This window comes from Phasianus colchicus, chromosome 1 (genome assembly GCF_987193195.1).
Source record: "Phasianus colchicus chromosome 1, bPhaCol1.hap1.1, whole genome shotgun sequence".
NCBI lineage: Eukaryota > Metazoa > Chordata > Aves > Galliformes > Phasianidae > Phasianus > Phasianus colchicus.
The window spans coordinates 64,079,116-64,098,167 of NC_143436.1; the positions used below are offsets into that span (position 1 = coordinate 64,079,116).

The 19,052-nt window shown below is 38.6% G+C and overlaps 1 protein-coding gene across 8 annotated transcripts in view; it reads right to left on the reverse strand.

Annotated features, from left to right (window-relative positions):
- Positions 1–1,298: 1,298 nt before the first annotated feature.
- The window catches only part of LMO3 (LIM domain only 3), a 59,006-nt gene continuing 41,252 nt past the window's right edge, over positions 1,299–19,052 (reverse strand). For all 8 annotated transcript variants that reach the window (XM_090145861.1, XM_090145827.1, XM_090145806.1 and 5 more), the window contains 2 exons: positions 10,800–10,925; positions 1,299–1,922 (listed from right to left, as the gene is read on the reverse strand). In XM_090145861.1, coding sequence (XP_090001987.1) covers positions 1,817–1,922; positions 10,800–10,925 — 232 coding nt within the window. In that variant the 3' untranslated portion in view covers positions 1,299–1,816. The remainder of the gene's footprint in view (positions 1,923–10,799; positions 10,926–19,052) is intronic.

The window sequence follows — 19,052 nt, forward strand, 5'->3', positions numbered from 1 at the left end:
AACAGGACAAGGGGAGCTAGGAAGGACAGCAGTGAACTTCAGCAGAGTTGAAGGTTCTCAGGCTAAACAAAAACAAGAGCTCAGCTTCATAGCAACATAGGATATTGGATGTTTCTTTTTTTTGTGTGTGTGTGTGTTGTTTTTTTCAAATGCAGGCTGTTTCCTGGTGAGCTAGATGACAGTGGCAAAGAGAAAGGAATTAAATAGGCGTGTAACAGCTTTTTAAACATTCATCTTGCTTTCCAATGCAAACACCTGTAAGCTCTGTCAGGGGTATGAGCACTTAAGGACATCCTGCTGATCCAATAGCTTCATGGCTTTAAAAACACTGGTCCACCTCTCCTAGAAAATGAGCTGACTGGCGACAGTAGGTGTCAACAATAACTCTACCTTGGTCAGAAAGATTTTAATCTCCAATATTGATGGGACAAAGCTGTGGGATGCTCTCAGGAACTAAGTACTTGTGGGACTGACTGTGGTAGCCCTCACTTTCTGTACTGGTACTTCAAAGTTTTGTCCCATCTATATCAGCATTTAAATTACCTTCAGCATGCACTGAGGCAGGTCCCAGAGAGCAGCCACTCTTCTAGTGCCAGCTCAGGGTCCCTTCCTTGATGCAGATAGACCCTTAGAGGGGGCTGCTTACAGTGCCTTCTAGTTTAAGTATTTTCCAGGGTCTGCTGAGGACACAGACCTTGAAAACTTCAGGGTTAAACCCCAATTTTAAAAAAGAAATAAAATAAAATAAAAAAAGAGAGAGGAAAGAAAGTGTAACCCTATTGAATTAAAAAAAAAAAAAAAAAAAAAAAAATTGAAATGCACATAAACAAAGTATTCTCCCTTTTCTCCCTGCCTTCAAATTAAATGTGCTCAGAAAAATAACATATATATATATTTATATATATATATATATATAAAATAAGATACCCAGAGGCACTGGCTTGCATTAGGACTTAATTTACAGCAAAATTAAAAACCAAATCCAGGCATTCTGAATGCCTGAGGGGCACAAAAGCAGCACCCAAGATCATTAACTTTTGTACCTTTTATAATATATCCCAAAACAGTCAGATTTCCTTTTCAAAATTTTGTAGTAAAATAAAAGTGCTCTTTGAGGAAAATCTTTGCAATTAAACAGCAGATGCTTAACCCCTGAAAAATAGAGGCTTATAACAGAAGTGCTGATAGACCCTTAACCATAGCATCAATAGCAGCAGGTGCTGCTAGAGTTATTAGCTTTCTAAATAGTTTTAATGTAAACAGTATTCTTAAGCTCTACGTGTAGCATAATGGTTGGGATTTGCTCTTTAATTCCTTTTACTAGAAAGATACAGCTCATTTAAAATAGCTGATAGATACAGAAAGCATAAATATACAGTAAGTTTAGACACTGATTGTACTAAATGCAACAATACAAAGAAGCAAACAGGAACACAAATGGTAACACAATAAAACTGTATTACATTTGTGCTTCAAATATTACAATACATTATATACAATAGTCCAAAATAAACATCTCATGCCAAGTGACACAAAAAGAAACAAACAAAAAAAAACCCGAACAAATAAACCAAAAACCCCAATAGCAAGCAAAAGAATCCAGCTGTATGTACAGTACCTTTTTAATTAACATTCAACTCTGAACTGGAGCAATTTTCACTACATACAGATGCAGTCCGCCTTTTATTTCACGCAACCATTCTGTCTCCCTATATCTACGCTATTCAGTAGGTTCCTGTGTCATTTCTTATATACATGTTGAGCAAAAAAGATAAAAGAACATAGTGCTTTGTATTCTTAACGGTGCGGCATCAGATCAGCGAACCTGGGGTGCATAACCTTCTTTCATCAAACCCTCCTCATAGTCTGTCTGGCACAGAATCATGTTGTTCTTCAGGAAAAATTTGTCTCCAACACAAAATCTGAAATTACAATAAAAGCAAAAAATAAAGGTAGTCTGAGAGCGAATGATATGACAAAGTCTTAAACATAAGGAACGCACAACAAGTGTTCACGATTTTCCTGTACCCACCACAGGCTCACACCTCCGCCGTCTGCTGCAGCACAGACAGACGGACCGCGCGTGTCTGCGAGAGCTCAGCAGAGGAATTGCCCTGGTAGCAGAATCCATTCCGTGCTTTCAAAAAGCATGGTGCGTATCAGTGCTTTTGCTTCCCCAGCCAAAAGCTTCATTCAAAGCCCACCGAAGACTGTGGGAGTCTTGGATCAGGTCATCAGCAGGCAGATAAAACAGAATAAATAGCTAAGGCTACTGAGTTGAGTGAAAAGTGAATGTACTGCTTCCACACAAATCAGAAGGAAAACAAAGTGATCATATACAGGAGAATGCCCATCTGAGATGCATTATATTTATGTTGTACAGACACAGCAATAAGAATTTCTTGCTTTATATTCCAGCTGAATATTTTACTAGAATTGATTTAAACCGGTGTTTCTGAGAACCTTTCCTAGTATAAAAAAAGCTTTCTACACATTGTGATGCAAACTAGAGACACATACGCAGGTATGCAGAGAAACCTTTTTTTCCTTCTTCTCTCCTGTAGCAATTGATTATAAATTTAGTCAGTCAGCTAACTACTTTCTCTCTTGTGGTATCAGTATACAGAGCTTTTTACGCTATTATGTGCATCAGAATGATCCGATTGCTACAAAATGCTATGAATTATTTCATTTGATTTTCTCTGATGGGTAGGAAAATCACATAACGTTAGCACTGCTGCCTGTCTGGCTTCAAACTTGGAGCAAAGTGGTATTTCCCATCTAAGCAACACTCTTGAGCGTGAGGAGGCTCTTCACCAACACCTCCTCAACCCTTCCCCCCAGCAAAGCTGGTGTTCTTGAAGATGCTTGGGGAACAAGTGAATAGGGCCAATGTATAGAAAAACAGTTTCCCTAGTGACTGCCTTGGCAGGGTTACATTCTTTTGTTTACGGTGAACTCTTCAGCTATAAAATATATGGGGAGGCACTGCTCACATTATTCCAATTAAAATGAAAGAAAGTAACCTAAATGAACCCCTTAACGCTGATGTGAATAAATGAAACCAGTTTCTACCCGCTAATTATGGATCTCACTACATGAAGTATTGTTTAATGTGTAACAGATTATAATGTCCTTTTTTGTATAATTTTCAAATGGTGACATCTTGGACACAATTAGGGTCAGATATAAATGCTTGTGTTGTTTACGGTAGATTTAACAACAGAGTAGCTATGGGAATAGCTGTATATGTATTTAATTGTAACAATTTAACCTTCACATGGTGGTGTCTGCTGTAGTTGACCCAGTAAAACTACGTAAATTACACAAGTTGACCTGCATGACCTCTGATAGTGGTCTCTCTTTATCAGATAGTCAATTCCTAATGATGTTCAAGCAGAAATCTTGGTGAATTGTCACAGATTAAATTGTGTATTGAAAGCAGTCCTTTAATGTTTTGTGAAGTTGGAGGTTTAAATGAGTAGCAGTTGGACTGATTTACATTTGTGAAGATTGGAATGCTAGACAAACAGTGAACCCATTTATTTTCCAACTGGGTAGCTTTGGAAATTTATCCTTATGCTAGCTAAATAGATAGAGGGAAAATAGTGTAATAAAAAAGTGGATTGAAAAGAATTAGCTCTGCTCTTAAAGGAAAATTGGTTTGTTTATTTGTGGACTTTTTTTCTCTAGGATTACTGCCTGCTGCTGCTGATGATTGAAAATCGAGATTATGGAATGATCCCAAAATCTTTAAGTTATTTATGGTCAAGACAGTTTTACAGAATTTACAGGTTCCTTCTGTCCTTTCCACCCCAATCCTGGTACATTGGGCAGCCAACAACAGAAAAGTATTTTGGGTATATGTGGTGAAATGTGGTGAAATCCTTGAAGCAAACAAGTTCTTTGAGGGTTTCTCTAGTTTCCATCTTATGTATCCTTGTCTACGGAAAGTATTCCAGACAGAATTGTTTTTTGTGCATTTGCACAAAAATGAGTCTTAACTACTGCTAATACCTGAAGACATTGTTTTTTTTTTTTTTCCTCCCCCAAAGAAGTCACATAAAAATTCAATAAAAAAATCCATCTTAGTTTCTCTTAAATGAACCTATAGATGAGTATGAAGCAGAGGAAATGAGGTACCGTGGCAAATCAGCAACCCCACTGCAATTACCCCAACAACTACCGATGGAGCTCAAAGCTGAAATGTCCACCCCAACTCTAAACTGGGGATGTTATTCAGCTACGTGCTCCTTTGTGATCCAGCGTAACATAGAGCTTATCGGAATAATTTGTTTAAAAGATTTAACCAATAGAAAAATACATTGCTAAATGAAGTTCACTTGCATAGTAGTACTTTTACAGCTTCTTACTGTATCACTTGCATCAAAATCCTGGCTGAAGGATTTTGTTTCTCAGCCACAGTTTGTACGAAAGTACACTATCTACATGAGGGAGTCAGGTTGCCTTTCCCAATAAAAAGTGTCAATGTGTTTTGCTTTTGCTATGTTAATATGTCGAGCCAGAAATGCTCTACCTATGTCTACATGGCATTTGACAGCTCTATGCATGAGTGGCTTTAAACACACACAGTTCCACAAATCATTTACCTTCTGAGTGTGCAGCTGTCTTGCAGAGAGGCTGCCTGTGGCTTGCCCAGACAAGCTGGGCTGTGTGATAACCTGTGGGGTGAGAGTCTGTCTGCATGGGAAGATGCTCTCAGGTTCATCTGGGGCTAGGTTTGCATACTGAGAGGTGAGCCACTATGCCTGGGGGGAAACCTGCTTCTTGCCATACCTGTAGTCCGAATTCTGCACCCACTTTCATACTGTGCAAGCTCAGTGACCGAAGCACATTGTCCAAGACCATGATGAGACTTGTGTGTATCCCTGAGTACTAAATGTATGATTTATGCACTCATTAGGTTACGAAGATGTAAGAACCTGGTGAAAAACATCTAAATGTGGTATGCTAGCTCCTGAATACAATGAGACAAGGCAAGGATACAGACAAAAAGCAACAAATTCTGTCCATTGTGTTCCACACTTTCAGCCGTATCTGACTCTGAAAACCAGATTTACCTTCTTCTGAAGTCAAAGAGCTAAATCTTGTAACTCCTTCAGACTGCTTTTGCACACGCCGGGATTTAAACCTGGATCAGGTTTAAAATGGAAGGGCAAATTCAAGCTTTGCCTTCCACCTCTGGTAAATGTTTTCGTCACGGAATTGACATGGGATGTAAATCAGGACACAATTTGGGCACATATATCAAACAGAGTCAAGGAGCATATTGAGATGCAACTGGGTTAGGAGTATATAATGAGGCAAGACTATTACTCTTCCAGCAGGCAGATGGTAGTCTTCAGCCTTTCCTAAAACCCTCACCCAATTTATTTAATAGGCATGCAGGATGAACGAGAAAAATATACAATAGGCTGCATTAACATGCCAGATTGGACTTACCCCCATACATTGATAATACCACTTTTGACATGACTGTGACATTAGTAGAATGACCATTATAATTAAGCTACATTCTAGAACTCCTGTCATATTTCACAATGGCAGAAGGAGGGCCATTTATATTACAAAACGACCTCTGTTATCACCTTGTTTGGAGGGGGAAGGTGTACCTAGACTAATCAAAAGTAGTATAAAACTTCAATTTTGAGAAATAGCTATTTCATTGTTCAGAAAAGACATTTAAGGAGATCTCACTACTGTCTGTCATCTTTTCTGATGTACGGGGTGCATGTCAAGGTACTGAAAACTTAAGAAAGTGAGAGAAATACTGCTGTGAACAAAGATGGCTGTGTGTGAAATGCTCCTTGGTAATGCTGCATCTTCGTGGTAGACAGAAATAAAATCTGGAAACATTTATTTGTTTTTCCTCAGCCCAGACTTACTCCGCCCACATCCTTCCACTCTGCTTTTTACACTCAGGGATGTAACTTGTCTTCTGCATGTCTTCCTTTCCTTTTTTTAAAAGCTAATCTGAGTTTCCAATATAACTCAAGTCAATGTTAATCTGTACACAGCACTAGTAGAACTAAACTACTCTTGTATATCACTCAGTTCATCAGCCTGCACCTACGGCTTACTAATTTTAGTATTCTGTCAAAGAGTCCATTTATTATCAAAGGCTGGAAAGTGTAAGCTGTGGCTGGATTTGTATATTTTTACCAGTAAGATGTACTACATACACACAGAATATATAGTGTAATGCATAGAACCGAACAGTTCGATTTACAGTGACTAACCTCAACGTGGTCTGCTTTTTATTTATTATTTTTTAAAAAGCAAACATGAAAAATACATTAATTTTTATTCTAAATTTAAAGATAATAAATGAAAATAAACAGTACTGAGGTTTTCAGAATTTGTAAGCTGAATGCACAAACAAAAATCTAACATTGGTGTTTATATGGACACGTTCCTAGCATCACATTCTCCCCCACCTTGACACAGAACAAAGGCAGCACTGTGTGGGCATTTTACATTTGATACCAGAAAGAAGTGTCTACAGCTACATCAGGACAGTGATTTGAATGTGTATATAACCATTTTCAGCCCAGTGTCCATTAAAATAAAGGTTGCTTCAGATAGAAGGGGAGAGCAGTTGATTTAAATGCCCCTCGGTGATAGCAGATGGGAGTTTTAAACCATACCCCAAGTTGACTTCAGAGGCAGACAAAAATTATGGCAGCAGTATGAAACAAGCTGCTAAAGCAGCTGCAGAAATTGAAAGGAAGGACGTCGAAACTCTGGAAAGTGGAAAAGCCAAAGGCAGGCTGAGATCATTGCTGCAGTCAGAAGTGTCAAGCAAAGATGCAGCTGAGCCCACTTGCAAGATTTTCCACTCTATTTTGCCAATCACACACATGCAGGCTGACAATGTGTGAAAGGCAGTGTCTGTTTACGAGTTTATTTTTCCAGTGGTTCCCATCTTTTTTTATTCTTTTAAAAATTTTTCTGCAGAAGTCAACGATATGGGGACTACTGTCAAAGTGAGGGAAGTGCTTCTGTGGAGAGGTTTAATATGGTTACAGAGCAGAAAGGGGAGCATTCACACCATTAAGATGATTGTCACTAAGCTTTGCAAATGTTTAGGAGATGAAAGAAGTTCAAATTACTAAACAGAACAGAGACAAGAAAGATAAGGGGGGGTGCTAAAACCTTTAGGCTGGGAGCAGAACAAAATCTGTACTGCTTTAAACATCAGTAGCAAGGAAAAAAAGAGAAAAATGTCAAAAACTGTCTGGACAGAGCAATTAGATGGTAGAGCTTAATAGCTTTATGAAATAGAAAATATGCCACGGTGTCTATTGGATACCATGGGACAGGATTTGGTGGCTCAGGAGATCCCTTACATGTGGAGATCTGCCACATGATGTTCTCAGAGTACATCATATGAGACAACAATGTTTTCTTACTCTGAATCTCGTTTTCAAGAGACCAATAAAGTGGGACAGATACATTATGGCTTAGTTCAGAGATGGAGTTTATGGCCCAAAAAGGGTCCTTTGAAAATGAGAGTCTAACTGCCATCCACACTGTAACTTGAGTGGTAAGGTAAGATGCTCAAAAACAGTAAGGCAAAGAAAAGCTGTGCAGAAAAGCAGAAAAATGTCCAAATTTTTCTCAAAAAGCACTGATGATGGGCAGGTTTCACTCTCACCAGGCCAGAATCAACTGTCTGAACAGTGGGAATACAAGGGTCATGCCATGGTAAGCTTGAAAACCTGGCCATTCCAACGATCAGTGTGATGTAAGGTAATATAATTAGTAGTTACTTTGGAAAGCAGAGAGCATTGGAAGGAACACAACCAGGGACAACTTGACAGGAGACATTCACCACTGGTAAACACAAAGTAATGAAGACTGAACAAATTACTCAGTTTGCTTATGAACATTACATATGTTCTGCTCAGAAAATGGTAGACAGGAACTGTAAATCTCAAAAATCTCAAACACGGAGCTCAACACAGAGTACCATAGGCTTTGCAGTAGTACTCCAGATGTGGAGTGCTTTTATCAGTATAAGGAACATCGCAAAGGGATTAAGGTTAGAAAATAAAGATGGTGAATAAAGTTAAATGTGTACATCTGACAATAACTGGTGAGCCTTCCTAGTTTGGTTGGTGATTTTTCTATACTGCTGATGTGCTTGAAATAAAAATATTTCTCTTCAATAAATACCATGCTATGGATAGAGGCTGGAATGAAAGTGAAGAGTAGATCCAGGCAGTCAACTCAAGAAGACTATTTTGAGTGTAAGGAGCAGCATGGAATAAAGAAACAAAACAAAACTGCTATCTTGTAAACCTATCCTCACCTGAAGTCTGCTATTTGGTTTTAATTCCTCTGTCTTAACTAGAGGAAAAAAAAAGGCTGCTGAGAAGCACAAGAGAAATTATTAATGGTATATTGACTGACAAGATTATTCAATTTAAAAGAAAAGAAAGATGTTTCATAGTAGAAATATATATATATAAATTAGTGGTGATGGGCCAGTGTCTAGCACTGATAGTTTCTATTTTTATTATGCAAGTAATGAAAACAAAAGATTTAAAGCCATTTATTAATGAGAGAGTGTAGTCAGAGGAATGCCTTGCCATAGGAACCACAGAGGAGCTAAGCTGGAGCATCCACAAAATAAGATTTATTACATAAAAACAAAATTAATTCTTCAGAGTGCCACTAGCCCCAAACTGTGAGGAAAAAAAGGTACCCTACAGGCAGCATGTTTTATTAGGATCCTTGAGAGCTATTGCATTATATTCAGGATTACGGCTACTTTTGAGAATTTCTGAAATTCATTGGAAGTTCTAGAGCTGCTCCCTGTTTTGAGCAGGTGAATTTGATTGCATTTCAGGTAAATCAATTCCTACATTCCCAGTCTAAGGCTCTCATATAAAACTATTCATTTGTCCAAATTACACGCAAAACAAAAAATAAGAGACCAGATTGAAGGCTCAGGGATGAGATGGCTAAGAATTATAAAGTGTCCCTGGCATGCTCCACTTCAGAAACACCTTACAGCACTTCTCCAGTGGGAGTAAGTGGCATTAGGGCAGAGCGTGACGCATACGAGCTGCAAAGTGAAATTGCGCATTAGTTCACACTTGTTTTGGTGAAGGAGGAATATTAAAAATAATCATGACAGCTTCGCTTTTTCAGGAGAAGAAAAAGAAAGTTCACTTCTTCAGATCCAAGAGTGCTAACTATAATGAAAATCTTTTGTACTCAGGGTACCAAACATTGTCTGTTTTGCTTGACTGATGAAGATTAGCTGACTTCTTACATTAAAGAAGTTTGTCTTGTATGGGCTGGAGTGACAAGACAATAACTAAGTGCTAATTGTGCATAACCAACACTAAAGATATGCAGCCCCATTATGGCATGTAATAAATGAAGCGAACAACAGAAATATATTAGGCACTTTAATAATGATACTAGAATAGCGGTTTGCAGAAACGGATGTGAAGGGTTTAAGAAACGAAATCTAGTCATACGTGTGAGTCTTGAGTGGGTACTACTGGAAGGCTCTGCCTCCCTTACTTGGAATACAGTCTTTTAGTTTTGTGGCAAGGCAAAATTGATATAGGACTTTAAACAGCATTAGAACCTATAATTACTTTGCATTATTATATAGTTTAAGCACTGGTTATTACTTGCCTGGTATTTTAATTTCCCATGCAACATGATGAAAAAGGTCAATTTGGTTTTTTTTTTTTTAAAGAGTGTAATTGTAGTGTGTTACAATTATTAGCAGCTGTACATTTTATAGTTCTTTAGGGATGTTTGATTTAAATGACTACAGTGTTACAAAATAACATACAGTAGGACAAGGTGAGTTAGCAAAGCTTATTTAGAGCAGTGTCTAACTTTGCTGTGTTAGTCTATTGTCTTCCTAATTTTTTGTTACTTCCTAGGAATGTACATCTAATTTTTCTTCCCACTTGAGGAAAATAAATAAATAAAATAATAATAATAATAAAAAAGATTGCTATAAAATTCTAAATTGGATTATGTAATAATTGAAAAAACATAACGGGTACATTAAGGAGTGGACATAATTGGTTCTATCATTGCCTAGACCTCATAGAAGTTAATGGGAAAGCTGCTAGCAACTTCTCTAATAGGATTTGGCCATCACTCTGAGAATGTTGTTACAGCGAGTTGGCCATAAATGCCTCTGAAAAATGCAGTTTTTGTAATTTTACCATTTTTGACCTTTGTTCTGCAACTGTATACATGACTCTTCAGAACAAAACGTCTGGTTTGGATCCTTCTATATGCTACAGAACTGGAAGTGAAAATAGGGCATAGGAAGCCCAATGCTGCTACAGAGAAAATGGTGGAACAACATCTTGTAAATTTAACTGACCACCGTTCTGTCAACAGGAAGAGACATAATGTAATTTAAAAGAAATATATGTGACAAAAATGAAGAATTCCTATGAAATTAATGCAATAGTGACAAATGATATAGCTCTCTATTCTACAGCAAAGGATCTCAAAGTCCTCTATAAATATTAATTAATTAAACTTGACAGACAGCCTTTTGAAGCAAGAGGAAGCAACGTTATTCTTGTTTATTGGTGTGGGATTTGAGGCACAAAAAGTTTTCTGGCCAAGGTCATAAAAGATGTTCTGCTTCAGACCCAGGGAAAGTATCCTGGTCTTAATCTTAGGCTCCCATTACTGGTAGATGCTTCCTCTTCACTTGAACATATATGTACAATAGAGCCAAATAAATGCTTAGTTTATGGAACAGACCCAATACAGTCTCTTACCTCTGATTACAAAGTTGACATGCAAAACAGTCCAGGTGATAAACATTGTCCTTAGCTCTCATCACCATCTCAAAAGCAGGTATAAGCTTACTGCAGGCAGCGCAGTTTCCTGTAACGCCAAATAACCTGAAGATACAGAAAGACAAACATTCCTGAAAATGCTTAACTGGAAAGAAAATCTGATTTGCATGTTTTAATCTTTCTTTCCCTGCACTAGTTGCCTGGCCTTTGACTGACTTCCCAGCACAGTTCTCTCTGGAAAGGCTGGTGTTGGTGGTCCAAGTCTGCCCAGTTTCCAATAGAAAGGCACAGTCCCTTTGTCGGAAGAGAGCCTAATGGAGTGGTGACAGCCTAATATCCCACCTAATGTGACGTTATTCTTCTACAGGTTATGCTGACCTTTCTGGGTAAAAGGAACATCTCGTTAAACTCAACAAAGAAATAGTAAACACATTAGGGATGTTACATAACTGTGCGGACAGGGGTCAAGCCGTTTGCATACGCGGGAAGAGTCTTCAGCTTGGACTGCGCCATTCAGACAAGAGCCACATAACCTTGGCTTTTGGTGTTATTTATTATTAAAACACACTTTAGCTAGAAAAGAAATAACACTTGAAAAAGCCAATATTCTTCGCATTTTTGACATCTAGTGCTAAAAGCTTTACCACTATTATTAAAAGAACATTTTATGAACAAGTCATTTAAATCGTCAGAAAGCATTAGCGGTTCATGCACCTTACAACCTTATACCATAGTTATTGCTATGATTATGTTATTCAGGTAGCACATTAAAGTAAATGAGGCTGTAAACTATATATAGTCACATCAGGAGTAGAAGTATAAAATACTGTAAGAACAATATGAAATGCTGTTTTTGCCAGACATCTATAGAATTTTTTTTTTTAAATTCTCTTTGTTAAAGATTTTCAATACTTTTCAAGTGGGTGTATTACAAAAAAGTTGCACGTATGCATCCTTTTGTAACATAGAAGGATTATAATGAACAAGAAAAAATATGTTAGCTCTACATGGCAGCAATCTTTGAAACTAAGTTTATTTAAACTACTTAATAGTTGTGATGGATTATTAAAAGTAATGCTCTGCTTGTGCATAGCAGTTAATGCTGTTTTTAACTATGAAGCACACTAGATGAAAACGCCACATCTGCCAGTTTTCTTTTTTTCCTCAACATCAGGCTGACAGCAGAAAAATATAATGGCTCTCAAGGGAAACACCAAATTAAAAGCAGTTCTAAACTAATGAATTCAAAGGTGCTCTGTAGAAAATTCAGTTTGGTAACATAAAAATGAACGCAGTTTTTAATCACATCCCTCCATTTTACTGAATTTCATGGGTTATCAACAAGCCTACTTAATTCCAAATCCTTTCACCTTCTGCTTCTACTCAGAATGTGCTTTCTGCATAATATGTGGTGCTTATTTTTAGAGCCACAGCCCTCTCTCTTGTATGACCTGCTGGTCAACATCATCCCCAGACAGAAGGGTCTACAACCAGGCCACCACCACCAGCTCTTGTTCAACTCCTAGTTTCATAAGCCCAGTCACTAAAATTATAGATTACTTAAACAGATTATAAATATTCCCACTGTAAAATCATAGAATTGTTTGAGTTGGAAGGGACCAATGAAGGTCATCTAGTACAACTCCCCTGCAATGAACAGGGACACCTATAAACTCTGTTTCAGTTCTATTTCCATCATGCATGGGTTTTGCCAAGGCTACCTAAGATCCACTCAGCCTTTCATTCTTCATCTGAAGGGCAGAGGACTTCAATACCTTTCATAGCTGTGTCTGGCTTTGCACTAGAAAAGACCAAACCCACTGATGAAAGGCTCAGCTCTGTTTCCTGCATGTCTATACAGAAAACAGTGCAAGTTTATTTGTATGAGGAAAGCACACCAAGTTGCAAAAGGTTCTCCACAACAATAACACTTGAGCACAGGTGTGAGGAAGGTTCCAGTGACTTTCAGCTCAGCACAGAGGGGTCAGCAAGCTGAGGTGCAAAAACTGATGCTCGAGATGCAGCCCAAACACTTGACTGGAGAGGGTGCTAGGTGCAGGTGTATCTCCTACAGTCATGTTCAGGTGAGAGTGGGGAAACCCATCATGGTTAGAACTGTCAGATGAGTGAAACAACAGGGGATGTCATTCAGTAGCATGAAAGATGGAGATTTACTGCCCTGCAACCCACTGTGTGCAGATTTCCCCCTCTCTCAAATCAGAGACCACCACAGGAGCTGCTTCAGCCAAGAACCAACTATATTAAAATTTTTCAATTACATAAAGAAAAGGAGGCCTTCCTTGCCATTAGTTCTTCCCCACCACATGCAAAACAAACATGTGAGATTTATATTAGCTATTGTTAATTTTGGATAAAGCTGTTTATATGAAGAACATAGTTTTCTCCCATTAATAATAATAATAAAAAACCCACAATGCCATTTTGAAATTCTGGACATAGTTTCCCCCAATTTCAATTGCTCTCGCTCCCTGAGCATTTATCAGCTACCTGATTAGAATTTGTTTCCACACAAACCATTGATCATCAGCCTATTACTAGGCAAATGACAGTTAATTACCCACTACATTAACCACTGGGACCTGAGACCTGCTTCTGCTGCCATCAGTCAACATGATAAATGTGGCAAGTTCAGTAATGCATGGCCAGCCCTGAGCTGCCTGCTATAGTGTGAACAACCCTCAATCTCACTTCCAGGCCCAGGAAAATCTATGGCAATCTGCATAATTACAAGCTCTGGGTTAATAACAGACAAATGATTTGTTGCATCTAAACAAAGTCCTTGGAATGGGCCTGGTCTCCTGTGGCTGCCCGGGCTGCTGTTGTGCCACCACCGTACTTCCCGCTACGACGCGCGCGAAACACAGCCCTGACGCTGTAGCCTTCCAATTTGTTGCCCTCCAATTTATGGATTCTGCATATGTGATTTTTAATCATTAAAGAACTCTTGAAGCAATATTATCTTAATTATTCTCTGCTGTAACCAGGGAATTAGGCTTCAGATAAAATTTTCTTCTTCTGTGCACTTTCCCTGCCTCGCTGGAGGCTCCATCAGTTTTCATCTACACCTGGACTCTGAAATTCTAATGATGAATTATTGCCCCTTTTCCTAAGAGGGCGAACCTTACAAGGGAACATTTTACTGAACTGTCAGCTCACAGACTGAGTGCGGAGATGCGGAAATCTGATCTAATTTACTGCAAAACGATGCATTTGTTAGACTTTCTCCTCAGTTTTGTCTAAGGAGCAAGAGATCAGCCATGAGCCACCTTCTTGTACTCCTTTGCACTGGCATATGTGCACTTGACTTTTCATACACTGCTTTGTTTTCCTCCACTTTTCAAACTTGTTACACGAGCCAGTTTCTAAAACATACAGGTTTTACTTCTGGAAGGAACAAATGTTCTTGACAGGATCTTAGCTGGAGATGATGCACTGAGCTACAGTCTCTTGCTCTTACAGTCTCTGTTTTACCAAAAGAATGTCAAGGATTTCATTTCTGCTCAGTACTCACAGCTGCCAGGTATCATTTTGAGTTTTATTTACCGTATTTTCTAGGGTCAGAGAATGCTTAAACTCACTCCTTTCACATCTACTTACAGGTAGTTAGAATGTGACCTAGTTACCTCAGCAGATTAGAACGCTGATTCTCACTGACTTCATGGAGCAATAAAATGAGCTAAAAATGTAGAAGTGCAAAGATTTATCTTTTCTCCTTATATTCTGAACCAACCTCTGAAACTTTATTCCGTACGTACACCACAATGAGATAAGAACAATCAGCAACAGCAAATGCGTTGACTCTTCATGTATTTGAGTGGTATAGAACATCCTAAACAGAGCTAAAAATGAAAGATGCAAGAGCTCTTCCGCAAACAAACCCAAACCTGACAGCTTGAGCAGCAAAATGTGTGATTAAGGACTATGCTATTGATTCTGCTTTGGTAGGTTTACTAAACAGAAACCTGAAGGTTAAGTACTGATAGATGAGAAAAAGGAAAAAGTTAGGAGGGAAAAGAACAGAAAGAGAGAAAAGAAAGAATAGACAGCAAAGTGCAGAGAAACTGATTATATCACGCTATATCTATGTGGTATTTGATTTCTAGAGGGACACAGTTTAACCATGTGAACACCAATTTCCATCCACTTCTACAGACTTTGAGTGAGGCACCAAGCATGAAGGGGGGACCTGGTTCTCACTATTAGTCTAGAGGTGCCATGTAGCCAGGATAGCCAGTTTGTAGTAGGAATAAAAATCATCTGTTTGCACAATGGAAAATGAAAGAGAAAAAATATCTTGAGATTCAGGAATGACAAAGCCAACATTAAATGGAATTTATCCTTTGGCACAGTAATTACGGATAGTTTCACATGGCTTCAAATTATTTTTCTTCTCATTCCCACTACCAGATTAACTAAGTTCATTAGGGAAAAATACATATGGTAACTGAGTTCTAAGCATGCCTTTGCCACTAACTGATTGGGTGACCTGGAAACTCACTTAATTCTGGTCTCAATTTATTCCCTACAAGGAGGTGAGACCTAATCTTCACACTGAAATATCCCTGCTAGATACTATTTCTATAAAAATTAAAATGATACTTTCAAATCTCTGTTCTTCACAGTGCAGGGAGGGATCAAAATAATACACACACTATTTTAAATGTAATTAGACATGTAGTGAAACAGACAATCAGTAGGCATGTGTATTATTCAGGATTTCAATTCAAGATGCCTGTACTGAAAGAAGGAACTTGGCCCTTAGCAAAAATTTCAGACAGTGTGAGATTCTATTTGGAGAAGCATAAAACCACATAAAAGAACCTAAAAGTTAATGAGTGTGAGAGAGAAAGTTATCTAAGTATCTAGATTACAAAGCATACTGAAAAACTTAGATTTAGAGAATCTGTCATGTCAACATGCTGAATATTATTTAGATTCTTTGGTGGAGATTTTTTTAGAACTAAGTGACGTAGGGACACAAGTACTACTAGCTTTAAATAGACTTTATTCTCTTACTTCCCACAAGATAGTTTTGAAAATCCTCCCCATCAAACTGCAGAGAAAGGCAAGCGGGTAAATTTGTCCCACACGCATTTTTATGAATGCCTCGAAAACTTACTTCATTCCCAACCATCCTCAGTTTTCTCTGGAAAAACTTTCTAAAAGCTCACTGAAAATGAAAGTGCTTCCAGCCAACGGTAAAGGAGACAGAGCCTCACTTTATCTACTACAGTTAAACCAGGCAAGAGCAGACGGAACGAGAGAACAGAGCTCCTATCCAGCCTGCTCATTCATAGACCTCCCGGCTCCCCAAACAGCCAGTAAAGATTTCAGGTGACTCTGCTTGAATTAACTCTGTTCCACTAATCAACAGCAGGCAGGAAGCTGGAGACTCCTTCAAAAGGAACGAAAAAGGGGACACTGGAGAAAATGACCACTTCTGAAATAACTTCCCATTCTCTCCTGTATCCTCATCTCTGCTTATATATCTTTCTTAACATCCCTACCATTTTAAGTCATTTCTTGACAAAATTGGGGTGTCAAAAGAGGGAAACACTACGAAGTTGCAAGTCAGTACACTCAGTAGATCTGAGCACAGAGCCTCCAGCTAGATTTCCAGCACTCCCCAGCTGCAGGAACAGTGGCCAGATTTTCATAGAGCTCAGCATTCTGGGTGCCAAATTATTTTAGAAAATGTAAAATTGCAAGTATTATAATGTGGGAGCAGTTAGATAACACAGTCCTTATTTAGATGCCTATCCAAACTATCTAAAAACCTTGTCATTGATGTTATATACTGAAAAAAAAAGAAGAAAAATAAGAAAATGGTCAACCAAGTGTAAGTGTTTTAAGGAAGGCATTCATACACGATTGCTGAAGTGTGCTTAAACATCTACTAAAATCAAAGGCTGATTCAGTGTTTGCCTTGTTTGATAATGCTGTGAAAAGAGGGCTGCTTTGCCAAATTAGAGCAGAGATTTTTCCACCTAGGTACCCTTTGTTTTATTTCAAAAGCAAACTCGCACATTGCAGAATTAACTTGACATTGGAAGTATGCTGACATTCATAACACTGTCTGTTTGCAAAGATCCCCAGCATGTGCCACCTGAAAACACAGCTCCCCTTTGCTGAGGGCAAGTTGGGGCAGCTCTTTAGAGCCCCTGCTTCTGAAAATTTGCATTGGTTGGTGAATTGTGGGCAGATGGAGATGCCACAGTAGGAGTAGGGCATGACTGCAGCATCACGGCATTGTGATATTCCACTTGTCTTAAAGTACTCTTCTTTTATGTTTAGCTAACCTGGGTATGTGAAAGATCCCATACGACCTTGGTTACATTGTGTTAAACGTGTAGTACTTGTCCATCTGTAGCACAGTACTCAAAACTGGAAGTGCAAACCACTCTAACGGGAAGCTGCTATTTCTCATCCATCCTACCATATATGAAGAAGAAAACAATTGCATTCACTATGAACTACAGTAATTAAAAAAAAAAAAAAAAATTGTCTTCTTGCACCCAAGTTTTATGTACTGTCCTCATCACCGTGGATCTTAATTTAATGTAGCTGAGACATTCCTCTTAGCACAGGCTTCTAGTCTGCTCCATCTGTGTAGAACAAGCTATTTGCCAAACCCTGGCCTGCGCCTGTTGAAGTTCTTGAAACCAAGCTTTTTTTTTTTTTTCTGTGCAGGCTGTGTGAAAGAATTCTTTATGTAAAGCTAACATGGATGAATTTCATTTCCAAACACCTCAAAACCAGACATTCAAAACAAAATATAGATTTGTTTCTATATCCTTCCCTAATTATGTTATTTGCGTTCTGTGAAACAATCTAAGCTTTCATTTCAAGCAAGCCTTAATTTTGGCTCAAAAAATCTGAAGCATGACCAGACATAATTGATGTAATGCCACTTCTCTATAAGCTACAGTTTGAGAAAGCTATCAAAGGTGGGCATTTTGTTGTTTGGTCAACGGAGTGTTAACTCCAAAGCCTAAATCACAGAACTTCAAAAAGCCCTTGTTCATCTTAGCCGCAAATATAGCCACATCGTTTATGTCACAGTCTGCTACCTTGTCCCTTCACTCATGCAGCCAGATCATCAAATTCTCAGTCTAAAGCTAAAATGCAATTCTAAGAAGTATTCCGGCCTAATTTACTGTCTGTTTTTAATAAAGTTATAATTTTGTTCATTTTAAATTTTCTTTAGCCACTCGCATTGACTCAGATGAAAAGCAAGGATGATTGTGCGCAGTGCACAATGATCTATGCCTGATATTGTGGAAATAAATTCAAGTTAAAAATGACCTCCCAATGCACTCAGAGCTCTGCTTTGCACCACCACTCATGCATCGTGACATCCTTAAACTTCTACCAGTAAGTCAACATCAATATTACATCCATTTTTACAAAGCAACCATATAAACTTCATCTTTCTACACACACTTTACTTTAAATCACGCATATAAATCCATCCGCATGCACAGGCTGCATCTAAAAATTTGCAGATACTCAGCTGACATATTTTCATTGTCAAACTCGAGCAACTTAAAAACAAATTTAATGCACCATCTCAAATAATAAGAAGAATGCACTATCCCAAAATGGTTCCTATCCTAAGTCTAACTGGCACCAAACAGTTGTATGGTTCCAGGCCAGCAAAGTGCTGCAACTATGTCTGCGTGGTGCTTCACCAGTACTAATTAGTCAATATCCCAGCTAACTTGCCACTTACACTGCCACTCAGATGTTTCTGCACAGTTCCTGGATTTGAAGGCTCGTCTGAGGCCTCGTGCCATGTACTGTATGACCTGGATGTTGTCCCACGCTGTGCCTATACCTTTTGGCTGTAAGAGAGCATCAGTGGACTCATTTTGCCACATGCTCTCCCTTCTTCATACCCAAACAAAAGATCTTGAGGATGGTTCAGTGACAACTCCACAAGATTGAAAAGGACAGGTTGGAAGCAGGGGATCTGCAGGGATGACCTCAGCTATGGTGCCTACAGGACCATGTTCATTTGCCACATGGATACTGCTTATGCAGCCAGCATCTGTGCTCATGATAAGGCCATGAAACTGACGGCATTAGGAGATGCAGGTAACCTGCAATCCCCTCCAGGAGCAAACCACTGCAACACAGACTTGGGGAATTCTGACTTGCCTACAACAGCATATAGTTCCATGCTGCTGCTGAGGAAGCAGAACTCGAGAG